General features: G+C 40.7%; 1 protein-coding gene across 5 annotated transcripts in view; it reads left to right on the forward strand.

The window, feature by feature from the left end:
- Positions 1-14,337, forward strand: part of Sema5a (sema domain, seven thrombospondin repeats (type 1 and type 1-like), transmembrane domain (TM) and short cytoplasmic domain, (semaphorin) 5A) — a 451,529-nt gene that overhangs the window by 423,597 nt on the left and 13,595 nt on the right. For all 5 annotated transcript variants that reach the window (NM_009154.2, XM_011245340.2, XM_030248431.1 and 2 more), the window contains 5 exons: positions 996-1,221; positions 4,908-5,126; positions 10,686-10,856; positions 13,057-13,212; positions 13,898-13,945. In NM_009154.2, the coding sequence (NP_033180.2) occupies positions 996-1,221; positions 4,908-5,126; positions 10,686-10,856; positions 13,057-13,212; positions 13,898-13,945 (820 nt within the window). The remainder of the gene's footprint in view (positions 1-995; positions 1,222-4,907; positions 5,127-10,685; positions 10,857-13,056; positions 13,213-13,897; positions 13,946-14,337) is intronic.

Here is a 14,337-nt window from a genome sequence, read left to right on the forward strand (position 1 = left end):
ATTAGTGTCTGCATCACCCATGCTGGGGTTGGATGGCTCGATTTTGTGCAGGTCTTGTGCACACAGCCATAGGCAGGATGCGTTCATGAGTGCAGCAGTGCTGCCATGTCCTGAAAATGCCTTAGCTCTTGCTTTGTATTTGTTTAACATCAATTTAAATCTTTACGGTATGCTCATAAATAGGTGCATGTGTTGTCAGTTTTCTCCTAATGAAATAGCCTTTATGGCTAAATGGAAGAATTGTGACACAGAACTGTCTCAAAGGTCCACTGTCTATTCCTCATTCTGTATTGATAGTATTTATTACCAAGTGCATAGATAAATGTGACAGGCATATTTTTTATCACCTATTTCTATCCTATCCGGTCAGTATGCCTCACTTGATAGATCTTCAAAACTATTCTCTACTGAGTTTCCAGACCCCTCCAACTTGTAGATACATGTAGGCATGAAATGATGGAAGAGAAACAGAGAAATATTATAAATTAATAGGAGGAATAGAGGGGAAAACCTTACAGGTTGGACATCATGCCCGGGGCTGTCTGGATAGTCCATTACCCCAAAGCTATGAATGTGCTCTCAAGGCTTCTAATGTCCACTAATCTCAAATTAAGCCATTTAATCTCTAAAGAGTGTATTATAGTTCTAGCACTTTAATAAAATAGCCAAACAAACACCAAGATAAACAACATTGTGAATAACTTATCATGTGAAAGGTAGATGTCTTTTTAAGAAGTTGCCATGCAGTTCTGTTTACTATCTCATGCCATTGTCGTTACAGGAGAAAACACAGGTTACTTTTAGAGACGACTTGAGAATTAAATACTCTATTGGGGAACCGTTTAACATAAATGTGATTTAGGTTATATAGTTTTGAGTACCTAAGATTCCAAAGTTCTGAGGCTCCCCTGACATAGTGAGAAAGGAGCTATCCCCACTCCTCCAGCTACTTATGTGCTGTAGGGGTAAAACATGCTATGCTTCCTCACCTCCAGGAATACCAGCCTTGTAACACCAATGCATGCCCGGAGCTGAAGAAGACCACACCCTGGACACCCTGGACCCCTGTCAACATCTCTGACAATGGAGGTCACTATGAGCAGCGTTTCCGCTATACCTGTAAAGCTCGCCTGCCAGATCCAAATTTGCTGGAAGTAGGAAGACAGAGGATAGAAATGCGGTACTGTTCCAGCGATGGAACCAGTGGCTGCTCCACAGACGGTAAGGGGACTGGCCATTCCATGAAAAGCCTTTGACCTTCTCTCTAAGAAATATAAAAATAGGGGGAGCCCCTGTTCAAATAATGTTCTGTTTATGGTAGATCCAAAATAGGTTGTGTGCGACTTAATTAGCATAAAAGAACATGATGAAAATAGTAGTTGGAATAAAAATAGTAGCAGAACATTAGATTTCCCCATTCTTTAAAAAAACTCAAAGTAAACAAAGACAGTAGAAGTACATTTCCTTTTTTATACCATAAAGTGAATTTTCTGTTAAATAGCACATTTGATCTGACTAATAGTGCTTTGCCCTAGTGGTCTTGTTAATCCCTTCAGTGTGATTGTAGAAAGCCCAAGGTAGAGCCAGTCCCACCCACTGCCTGACCTAGGTGCTACCTGTGATGGTACCTCAGGCAGATCTCTCCTGGAGTTCATCTGTCTCCACTACAGGAATGGTTGAGACTTTCTCTTGATTGCTTCATTATTTTCTTTCTTCTTCCTTTTCCCCAATACTTGTATCTAATTGCACAAAATATATTCTAGTTCTTAAAAGAGACACTCATGGAGAAGTCCTTAGAGGATGACATTTTGAGAAAGACAGTTGAATCTCATGACAGAATATTCACAGGCATTTCTCAGCGATCCTCCCAGCACAAGTGTAACAAAGAATGTCCTAGAACAATTGTTTTCAGAGACTGCTCTTCAGACATGGGGAGGGTCCTTCCTCTAATAAGGATTACTTATTGGAACATGCAAATAGGATATGTTTTGTAAAGTGTGGTAGCATGATGAGGTGGGAGAGGGGTGCCTCAGTGGGCCCATGCTGAGGTGTCCCCCACCCTGAGCTATATGAAAAAGTGAAGTTTATTTGGGGGCATGAGAAAGGGGGGTTGAAAAGGGAGTAGAGACAGAGAAAGAGAGAAGAGGAGAGGAGAGGAGGGGAGGGGAAGGGAGGGGAGAAGGGGAGGGGAGGGGGAGAGAGGCTAAACATTTCTTCTACCAGGCTTATACTTGACTGTTGCTAGGTAACTGGTGAAACCTAGAAGAAATGCTATGATAGAGTACATTTAGAGAGGGCACTGTGAGTTTCTCCTATTCAAGTCAAGCTTTAAGAGATGGGCCACACTGCTCTCATGTCCCCAAGCCCTCGCTGGGAGAAGGTAGCCTACCTGGATATCTGAAGAATAGCCTTTATTATCATGCACTCTTCACTCTCAAAGCACACCTCTTCATCCACTGTGTTTGCAAGTATTGACATAGCTCAGATTGCTCTAGAGTTTAACAGAAGATTGCCGTAGAGTTTAACAGAACACTTTCTTAAAAGGAAGTCTATTCTGATAAAGGGTCTTATGAAAATAAGCATATCGCTTAGAACTAATAACATCACCTGAAAGATGAGCAACAAAGAACAGTCAGTCTTGCTTCTTTTGTAAAAACCTACTGTTGCTTGAACAAAAGATGTACTTGGAAATTCCAAGAGAAGGATAAAGGAGAACTAACTGAAAACATGCATTCTATAATGGATGATCTTGTCATTTCAATCAAGGTTATTAAATAAAATATGGGAATTAGAATTCAAAGATGAATTTCAGATATTATTTCACTTTTTCCTATTTAATCTTGTGATTTCAGTATAATTATATCCCCTGTAATTCATAAGTAGACCTACATACACCCTGTGAAGTTTTTTGAAGTCTACGTGGAAAACACATATCCTAAAATATTATTAATTCTTCATCTTAAATTAATGTTTAACTGATCGTCCTTCATTTCATTTGTCAGATATGCTGACCTTTTCACCAAGTCACTGACTAACTTTTTCTGTTCTGGCCATAAACATTTATTTATTGAGGAATCAAAATGAAAAGTTGAAAATTAATCAGGCTATGCCAATGCCTGGCAAATACAGAAGTAGATGTTCACAGTCATCTATTGGATGGAACACAGGGCCCCTAAAGAAGGAGCTAGAGAAAATACCCAAGGAGCTAAAGAGGTCAGCAATCCTATAGGAGGATCAACAATATGAACTAACCAGTACCCCCAGAATTGTGTCTCTGGTTACATATGTAGCAGAGGATGGCCTAGTTGGCCATCAATGGGAGGAGGTCTTGCAAAGATCATATGCCCCAGTACAGGGGAATGCCAGAGCCAGGAAGCTGGAGTGGGTGGGTTGGGGAGCAGGGTGGGGGGAGGGTATAGGGGACTTTCAGGATAGCATTTGAAATGTAAATGAAGAAAATATCTAATTAAAAAAAGATGCTTCTATTTGATTAAAATTTAAAAAAAGAAAAGAAAATGAATCGTGACATATCTTTGTAACTGACTTTATTTTCCTTCCCAAACACATATTTTTTTAATTCCTTCCATTGTCCAAAACCAAAGCCAGTATGTTTTAAAGATTAATAGTATATATTCAGGAAAAAAAACCTATAATTTTTAAAAATAATTTTATGCAAAATTATGAATTTTTATAAAACACATTTTAAAAAGATACCCTAAATTTTTTTAAAACTGTAAGCATTATCCATGGCACAAAGAAAGACAAACAGTCTGATTTGATGGTCGTGACTTCTAATGATCATCCTTATGTCATGTTACTGATAGCTTGAAAACTGAAAATTGGACTGCTGTGCTTCTGACCACACAACAGGAGGCTTAACTGTCCATCCATCATTGTTTGTTTATTGCTAGCCCACAAAGCTCTGGATCATTCCAGAAAGCTGCTCCTAATGCCTTCTCTCAGATGATCCTTCTGCCTGTACTTCACCATTTCTAAGCAAACAAGGAAGTTGCTAAAGATTATATGAGGTGGTTGGGGTTGGGTTCTGGGATTGGGGGCTGGGTTGATGGGGTTTGGAGCTGGCCTGTTTGAGGCTGGGTTGCTGGAGTTGGGGGCTTGGTTTCTGGGGAGGTGTTCATGGAAGCACCAGGGTCCTAGAGACAGTGAGTGAATGGGCTTAGGGTCATACTGGGCTGCATCTTCCTCAAACAAAAGGTGACTAGGTCTGGTTAAATAAGTTAAAATGCTCAGAGCAGGCCTGACATCCAAGGAGTGTTCAAAAGTCAATTCCATATTCTTGTAATGCTCACCTTCCCTCACCCCACCCCCACCAACACCCCTGCTCCCCACTGCTCTGTTTTGTTAGCAGGCCTGCTTATTTGGGAATGGGATCTGGGCAAACTCCCTGGAGCAAAAGGCTATCTCCATGGCCTTTGGATTGAAGGGGGATTAACTCTGACCCTTTCACAGCATGGATACACACTGAAAAGGGTAACTGTGAAGAAACAGGCCTAAGTATGTCCCCTTGTCCAGATGAAAATCTTTTCTGTAACACCAGTCCCATGGTGCAAGAGGACAGTTTACAGTAGAACTCTTAAGGGAAGGGAAGTGAGATCATACTTTAGAGGCATCTACAAAAAAGGGCAAGAATTACCAATGTGGCCTTGCTACCTTCAAATGCGTTAGCACATTCAGATGGAGTGCCATGTGCATCCTAATTGGAAAGTGACTGCAGGAAGGAGTCTTGAGTCTTCCAACATATTGGAAGCTGCCATTCAGCTGCAGTGGGTTTTGGCTATTGAAGTATGAAAGGGTTCAGTTGACTATTAGGGTAATTCTAGACATAAAACACAGCCTATACAGGAATTAAAATTCCTACAGAATCACACTTTGGGTTTCCTTGGCAGGACTTTCTGGAGACTTTCTAAGAGCTGGGAGATACTCTGCTCATACAGTCAATGGGGCATGGTCAGCCTGGACTTCCTGGTCACAGTGCAGCAGAGACTGCAGCAGGGGCATTCGGAACCGGAAGCGTGTTTGCAACAACCCAGAACCCAAGTTTGGGGGCATGCCATGCCTTGGCCCATCGCTGGAGTTCCAGGAATGCAACATTTTACCTTGTCCAGGTAAGTGGTTCACAATGCAGAAAAGACTGGGAAAGCTGTGTGCTTGCAGCCTTTAAGTACTGAAGCCACTGGAGACCACTCCCTTTTTGAGAGATATGTTCTTAGAAGTGTGTGCAGTTATTGCAGTACCTGTTGGGAACTAGACAAGATGAAAGGAAAAGGATCCCTGGATTCCTAACTCATCCTCGCTGTTCTAGACCAAAATCATTACCACTGGTTGAAAATCTCCCTTTAGTCTTCCTTCAGGCATGCAGGCAGCTAGCCTGCGACTAGCAGGGTTCCCTTCCCATCCTGTTTGATGCAAACAGAGACAAATACAATATGAAATGAATTACATCTTATATTTTACAAGAAAGCACAGTATTCCCAGGGTCCACTTTGTCTTAGTTATAGATGCTGTTGCTGAGATGAAACACTACAACCAAAAGTAACATGGGGAAGAAAGGGTTTATTTCACTCACATTTCCATATCATCAAAAGCAGTGAGGGCAGAAAGTCAAGCAGGATGTAAACTAGAAAGCAGGAGTTGATATAGAGGACATGGAGGTGTGGTGCCTACTAGATTGTTTTCTTGGGCTTGCTCAGCGTGCTTTCTAATAGAACACAGCACCACCAGTCCAGAGATGGCACCACCCACAATGGGCTAGGCTCTCACCCATTAATCATTAATTAAGAAAATACCCTACAGGATTGCCTATGGCAGCCTGCTCTTATGAAGATACTTTTTAAATTGAGGTTCCCTCTTCTCAGATGGCTTTAGCTTGTGTCGAGTTGACATAGAACTAGTCAACATATACTCAGATCTTGTGATCTTAGCCCTGTCACTAATAGTGATGATGGTTCTTTGGAGTAGTTTGCAGAAATACATGTTGACTCCAAAATAAGTGTTAATTGCTTCCAGGATACAGACAGATCTAGCCTTTCTGATATGGCCTCTGCCAAGTCCATAGAGTCACAGCTTCCTGTGTAGGAGAGATTCATTCCAATATTGGGTAGATTGGTTTTAAGGGCATAGAATTCTTAGCTTCTATTCCTGTAGATAAATAGAACTTTCTGGACCATTTGAGTAATAAACTGCCTTATAAGAATTGAATAAGCCTTTGTGGCTGAGATGGTAAGTGGATGAATGACTAGATAGATGGATAGATGGTTGTCAGGGTTATTCTTTGGATGGGTGGGTGAATGGATGGATAGTTGATGGATGGATAGATATGTGAACAAATAGGTTGATGGATGGTAATGGATTGATAAACATGTCAGTAAAGTTGAAATCAACATTCCCAGCTTTGTGTCACATGATTTTCCTTTTGTAAATAACAATTATTTTGAGATCATGATTAATTATACCATTCCACCTGTTCTCTTTTCTCCCTTCAATGCCCCCTGCACTCCTTGCTCTCTTTTAAATCATGTCTTTAACTTTATTGAATATGTCCTTAAGTACTTAAATACAACCTGTTCAATCTATATAATATTGTGTTTATATGTTTTCAGGGCTTGTCACTTGGTTTTTGATAGTCAATTAGTATACTCTTCCTTGGGGAAAACTATTTCTCCTGCTCGCAGCATTTCTTATTTGTATAAAGTAGTGGACTCCTGAGCTTTTCTCCTTCCACACTGCCAGCAATATCATCCTTGTTCAGGTCATATTTAGGCATCAGGTTGGTGAGATTTTAAGAACATAGGTTCTGACTACATCCTATGTTACTAAGAGGCACAGCCTCACACTTAATTCCCTGATCTTTGTGCTCTTATAGCCCTCAACCCCACCTGCTGACAATATTCTCTCAGCCTTGAATGCAGTAGTTATGCTGTAAATATTATCTATTATGACGGAGCTCCACAAATCTCTATTTTGATCCCTTTTGGTTTTCTGTGATACTCTCTGTCTATTGCAAAGCAAAACAATCTATAGCCACTTATCTTTGGCTATTAGTATAAATATTTGGAATATATTTGGGAATTGTGCTGGTTTAAGAAAGGGACAATTGTATGTTTTGCTTCTCCAAGATCCAAGACTTCACTAACCCTGAATAGTTGGGTAGCTTCCAATGCTAGGTATTTTCCCCTCTTATTGCATCAGCCTGAAGTCCAGTTAGAGAGCTTCTTGTTGTTGACAAGTATGTGTATACTACTAGTGTACCTATAGAGTTATGGAGTCATGATGTTAATTATTGTAGTTCATAGATGAGTAGGACTATTGGTTGCTTTTCTTCTTTAGAAATTTTCGTGGCACCTGAAAACTAGTTCTCAGGAATCTGGGCTTGGGGTTAGATCTTCCTAGGGACCTCTGGGCCCTGTGTCTGAAGTAGATGGGTATCTTCAGAAGTAGGGCACCTTACATCTCTGGAAAGCAACCAGGTACAACAATAAATGCCCATATTTTGAGAGTCTCTGGGACAACCCTGACTAAGAACTCAAAAGAAGTCTTTTTAGAACTATTATTGGGTTCAATAGTCTATAGATAATTTATAGCTCTTGTGGAGAGTATTGTCAGCCCAGATGAGAAATTTTTATTTACATTATATGCAGTAAATAGTTTATATAGTATATACTATAAAGTATGTGTGTGAATATATACAAACAGATGTATGTATTATACATATTATAGCTATTTGTAAGTATATAGTTAGTAGTTATGATTTCCTCTGAGTTTTTCAGACATTTTATTGTTATTTTACCTGCCTTCTGATTTACTCCCCTCTCCTCTCCGTAATTAAAGTCCCCATTTTCCCACCACTTTCCGATAACATGTAGTCTTCTATTCCCTTCTATTTCTCCTGGTCATCACCACTCCACAATGCCCCCCTTCTACTTTCTTGGTTTCTGTAGTTACTTCAGGTAATATACTCGTAGCTGACAATTTGGATGTACAGACTTCAAACTAGAAAGAACATTTGTCTTTCTAGGTCTGAGTTACACTACTCAATATGATCTTTTCTAGTTCCTCCCATTTATCAGTAGCCAAGGTTTTCAATGATGTCTTTGGTCCTGCAGCTGTGCTAGTCCCCCAAGGTTTGTATGATTGAATTTCTCCAGCCTCAGGATATTCTTCTTCAGACCACACAACTTTCCCAGCCAAACTGATGCTGAGATGCTGGGAAAGGTCACAGAGTTGCTCTTTCCCACAGCCCATGTGGAAAGATTCCTCCCCTGGGTACTTGGAGGCAGCGTGGGTGTTATCACTAGATTTGAATCAGGACTATGAACTTAAGCCAAAGAGAATGTCATAGGAATGTCATTCCCTCTTTTCTAGACTCTAAACTTAATTTCTTATGTGCATTAGTAGCCTATCTGGATTCCTAGAGATGCTTGGATGTGGTCATGGTCCTCGAGGGTAAATGTTTCTTGTCCATATCAAGGACAAGCATCATCTCTGGATAGTCTTAATTTTATTTTTGTTGATTTGCTGTTGAGCCAAGATTATGTGTACATGACCTGGATATCTTAAAATAACTCTGTCCTCATTTTCTTTCAAAAGCCAAGATTCCTTTGTGGAATTGTCCATATCTTTCAACCAGGGACTAGGCAAATTCAAGGTTGAATGTGTGATGATAACCTTTTTCTCCCACATTCTAAAAATTCCTAAAAATGCTATAATGTGTAACTCAGCTAAGAGCTGGAGGGAAGTGCTGCATTCTGTAGGCTGAGCTTTACAGCCAAAGGAAACCATATTTAGGGCAATTTTACCTAATTTAGAGCATTTTCTTCCATATAAACATGCATTTTAACCCTACTAGGTTCCTAGTGATCAATTATAAAATGCACTATCATTTATTAATCTTCTCAGATATTGCAGACAGACGACTGGGTAAGACCGGTTGCTATGTAGCATGGGGATTTAAGTTTGAACCCTCGAAATCCATGTGAATAGGCTTATCTGCATGTGCCTGCAACCTTAGCACTGAGAAAAGGGAGAGGCAGATCCCAAGAGCTCCCTGGCCAGTAAGCCTAGTCAAAATGGTAATCTGAGTGAGAGATCCCATGTCAAAGCAATAAGACAGAGAGAGCATGAAAGCATTTCCTACTAATTTCCTACTCTGGCCTTTGTGTGCAAGCCCATGAGGGTATAGCTGGGCTGGGGAGATAGCTGAGCACAGGAGTTCTTATCTTGAATTCTGGAGGATGTGGCTTTATCTGTGTCACTAATATAAGTAAATAAGGAAGGAAGTAAATAATAAAGTCAAACACATAGTAAAATGATTATTCTTTACCTTCAGAACCCGCTCCCAAGTAATTTGTCCTAACATTGAGAGTCACGTGACTGTTTCTGTTCATCCTGCTATTTTTCTGCTGGAATTTGATGCAGCTATAACGACTCTAAACTGTAGACCTTGACTGCAAAGCTAGAGACAACAGATGGTTGTTTGTTGCTATGTGTATTCAAATGAGAAGAAAGTAACTTCAGAGTCACCCATAAAACTCAGCACAGTAAGCGTAAGTTCTTTTGATAAGATTTAATTCACAAGGTTCCATTTGTCATTCCTCTGTAAACAATAAGGCCCAGGGAAAATAAACAAGGGCACAGTGACTCAAAGTAGTGACTCTGACAGACGTGTGCTCTCTGAAGAACAATACAGAAACCTGTGGTATGTTGGGGACACTATGCGTCCTATCTGTAGCATCTTTATGTCCTTGGACCTTCACACCGGGAGATGGAGAGTACAGAACTTCTACTCAGTGCTTCTCTGGAGAAGAAAAGGCCCTACTGTTCCTCAGTGTAGAACTGTGTGACCCAGGCTTCAGAATGACGAAGAATCGGCACCACGTGTTCTTCATGCGCTGACAGGCTGTAACTGCACCACTTTACCCCTCTGAACACCCACAGTGTGCCTGGCACTTGGGGGTCAATCATGCAGCTTTATCTTGCTCTCTTTCCTCAATGCTGACCGTACTCTGTTTTCTCTTATTGTAGCAGTGGCGTATTTAACTAGAATTCCAACACCTTTTTTTTTTTTAACTTTTATTGAATTATTTAATATATAACCTTCATTTCAACCAGAATAATTCTTTGTAATTAATTGCTTTCCTTCTTTGAAAGAATAAAGATCTAAGCTTCAAGGTGTTTGTCTAATCACCTCATAAACTGGTCTTACTTAGGATATATTAAGTGGTAATTCAAGCCATGGGCAGAATCCAACATGGATGGCAGGAATTATGTGACTTGTAAGGAGGTCAGTTGCCTAAATTATTGATCCTTAGCTTTAGGACTTTTCAAGCCAGCTAGACAATAAGAACAACCAAGGTGAGAACTAGCTAGTTAATTATTATGACACGCGATTCATGGTTCCGGGGCTAGAAGCTTCAAGTCACTTACTTTGATGGTGCTTAGAAATTATATGTTGAGAAATATTTTCTGGAGAACTAATAGAGGATGGTGCTAGAAAGATTCTTCAAATCTGTATCTACCACCAAGTAGGAAGCATCAAATGCCCCCACACCATGTGTGGCTTTTTCTGTGTATACCACTGTCTTCTATGTGGTATATCCTATCTTTATGTGTGTCATATTGGTCTGGTGGGGACTTAAGAAGCTCCATGGTTTTGTGTCCTTTTCCAGTGGATGGTGTGTGGTCTTGCTGGTCATCCTGGTCTAAATGTTCAGCAACCTGTGGAGGTGGCCACTACATGAGAACCCGTTCTTGTTCGAATCCAGCCCCAGCATATGGAGGGGACATCTGCCTGGGACTGCACACAGAAGAGGCACTCTGCAACACACAGACCTGCCCAGGTACATAAAGCATTGGAAACTACATTGCTTTACTGCAAACTCACCTTTCTTAATTTTGAATGATGGAATGAAGGATGGCAAGTCACAATAAATACTTAGGAAATAGAGCGAGTGGCAAGTCGATCTCACACTGCTGCCCCCTAATGTGATTTAATAACACATTGTTCTACAGCAAAAATAGTTTTCACGTTGTACTATCTTCAGTTTACAGATGGGAAAGCATATACATTTGGGGGGAGCATCTAAGCTACCTACCTAGGAAATAGCTCAACTTTGACCTTGTTAGCTTACACTGGTGACTCTTACGTAGCAACTTGCTTTGCTGGATTAGAGAGAAGATTATAGAAAATAAATGGAAAGCAAGCCAACATTTGTCATGTCCCCACACTGATATGTTGGACTCAGTGGGAGAATCACCTGTGGGTCCATATTATACAGCCTATCCCTGCCAAGCATGTGTTAGATGCTTAGAACAAGTCCAGAAATTATCCAAGCATGTGTTAGATGCTTAGAACAAGTCCAGAAATGTTCCAGGGGAGCCCTGGGCACTGGGGGAGGACACCTCCCTAAGGGTCAGGGTTATACTCAGAGGTAATACAATGGAATAAAATATAATGGATGAAGTCCAGTGTCTTAGTCAGAGTTTCTCTTTCTGCACAAAACATCATGAACAAGAAGCAAGTTGGGGAGGAAGGAGTTTATTCAGCTTACACTTCCATATTGCTGTTTATCATCAAAGGAAGTTAGGACAGGAACCCACAGAGGGCAGGAACTTGGAAGCAGGAGCTGATGCAGAGGCCATGGAGGGGTGCTGCTTACTGGATTGCTTCCCCTGGCTTGCTCAGCTTGCTTTCTTATAGAACCAAGGTCTACCTGCCCACTCACAATGAGTCCTTCCCCGCCTCATTTACTAATTGAGAAAATGCCTTACAGCTGGATCTCATGGTGGCATTTCCTCAAGGGAGGCTCCTTTCTCTGTAATAACGCCAGTTTGTGTCACGTTGACACACAAAACCAGCCAGTACTTCCAGTCACCTGTCAGAGAATCAAAGCAAAGCAAACAACAGGAAATTGGTGATAGGAGGGAGTAAGCCTCTTTAAGACCATGGCTGGGGGAACTCTGGGCCCTGTGGTTGTCATAGAATGTATCAGACAGCCCTTTACCGAAGACCTGGCACTCTGACATACAGAACCACTTGGGGTGAAAACAGAATACTTTCCTAGATTTAATTTTAATAGTGAAATACTTCATTAATATGTATACACAGGTACATTTAAAGGGACTTGAAACCAAATTCTTCTAATCATTCCGAAAGCCAGTCTTTTATGCCTTTGAAAGAAAAAGTAAACCAATTGTGTGAGTCAGTGCACAGCTTGGATTTCTAGGTGTCTGCCCCCAAAAACGTTATATAGGAAAATGTCTTTCTTATATTGGTAAATATATTGGTGAGTAAGTAATATGGAGAGTTCACTCCTTAATTTAATATGTGAGTCCTATTCCTACTTTTGAGTAGCTGTCCATCTGGGTGGATTGAAAAGTATTCCAGCAAGCTCTCCACCTTAGAGCAGAAACGTTCTGTCAGTACTTATCATTTGGCCTTGACTCAGGACATGGGAATTGACTTTATTCATGTCACCAGGACGGAAATAAAATGAACTCGGCCTCAAGGCCAGCCTGGCTTTGGCATAGTGACTTTTCAGAGTCGTTTTTATTGCAAAATAAAGATACTTTAAACTTTTGTTTAGAAGCCCCCTGGTTTCTTTCCATTAGCATGAGACACTGGCCAACATGGGTCCTGTGGGAAATGTCCAGGAAATAATCTGAGGACGTCTTTATAAGGGGCTTGCTCTGTAGGTAATGGTGGCTGTATTGGTGATTTCTCACTCCCAGAAGTTACATTTGTATCAAGAGATAGTTTATTGACTATTTAAACAAAATCACTCACAGAATAGAAATGATATGGGACTTAGATTTAGAACACTTAGTTTATATACATTATATCTGGTTTAAATTTATTAGCATTCTTCCTCATCCTCATGTGGATTTATTTACTAGGTTGTTAGAAACTGTGACCATATCTTATTTATGCACAGAGCCATTAGTAACAAAGTGTGAGAGTCTAATGAGCACTTCACAGTGATTTCCTATTGGTCAATATCATCAGGTAGCCCTGCCTCTCCCCTCTTCTGGTCTCTGCAGAAAGCTGGTCAGAGTGGTCAGACTGGTCTGTGTGCGATGCATCTGGTACCCAGGTCCGTGCTCGGCAGTGCATCCTTCTGTTTCCAGTGGGCAGCCAATGTTCTGGAAATACTACAGAGAGCCGGCCTTGTGTATTTGACTCTAATTTCATCCCAGGTAAGGGCAGAGATGTTTATCAGTGTGAGCAGAGTCATTGTAATATCCACAGAGGAAATGACCCATTGGGTCAGTCTTTTATCTGCTCTTTGAGGCTGTCTTTGATGAATTAAAAATGATCCTGTCAACTGTTGTGGTTTCAAGGTGACTGGAATATAGATTTACAGGTAACTAGACTGGAATTTAACACTATGCCTTATATAATTTATTAATTCTAATATAGTCTGAGGATTTCACTACAAATTTTGAAAACTAATTGCTTGTTTTAGAATCACCTTAAATTCTTTACTATGAAAATATGACTGCACAGAGAAAAGGGCCATTCTCTTCATGTAACTCTCAATATAGCAGGGAACACAGATGTCAGTCACTAGTGTGGCAGACTTCTTGAAAACTAGGTTGATTGTTCCTTTTTCCACAGGCTTCTTTTTTTTAATGGAAATTCAGCATTCAGTTATCATAGGGGACAACCACTTGTCACACTGATCCTGTGGGTATGGTGTTCTATGTATATAAACCCCTGAACACCAACTCTGTGCATAACTAACCAACTCCGTGAAAATTAACCAAGCTTTTGAACCTTAGACTCATATTGAATTAAATCATTGGTGCTTGCAAATGAAGCATGGATGCACATTTCCCTCCCAAAGCCTTTGTGCATTGTGATTGGATTTTTGTTTTCCAGAAGTATCTGTGGCAAGATCCAGCAGCGTAGAAGAAAAAAGGTGTGGAGGTGAGTTCTGTTAACAGAGCTCTTGTGGGGACTCTGACATATGGCAACTGTTATCTTTCCAGCATGTTCCACCATTGGGGACGCCCCTGATTATCCCCTAAAGTTGATCATACTATCTTAGACCCTGCACTAAATGCTTCTAGAGTCAGACATATCCTATCAGCATCTTCCAAAGTTGCCACAGTCTACAGTTCTCAATGGGAGACTTGGAGACAGGCTTTGGAAATTAACATTTTCCCAGTCCCAGAAGGGAGGCATAGGGCATATGCTAATGGTTGCCCAGCACAGGCTCTGGTGCTGTTTAGAATCTGCTTCTCTGGTCATACTGTAATTCTGGTTACACATTGGGTATAAGCTAAAGGAGTCAATCAGTCAGCATGTCACTGCAGCCA

This window comes from Mus musculus, chromosome 15, assembly GCF_000001635.26.
Source record: "Mus musculus strain C57BL/6J chromosome 15, GRCm38.p6 C57BL/6J".
Taxonomy (NCBI): domain Eukaryota; kingdom Metazoa; phylum Chordata; class Mammalia; order Rodentia; family Muridae; genus Mus; species Mus musculus.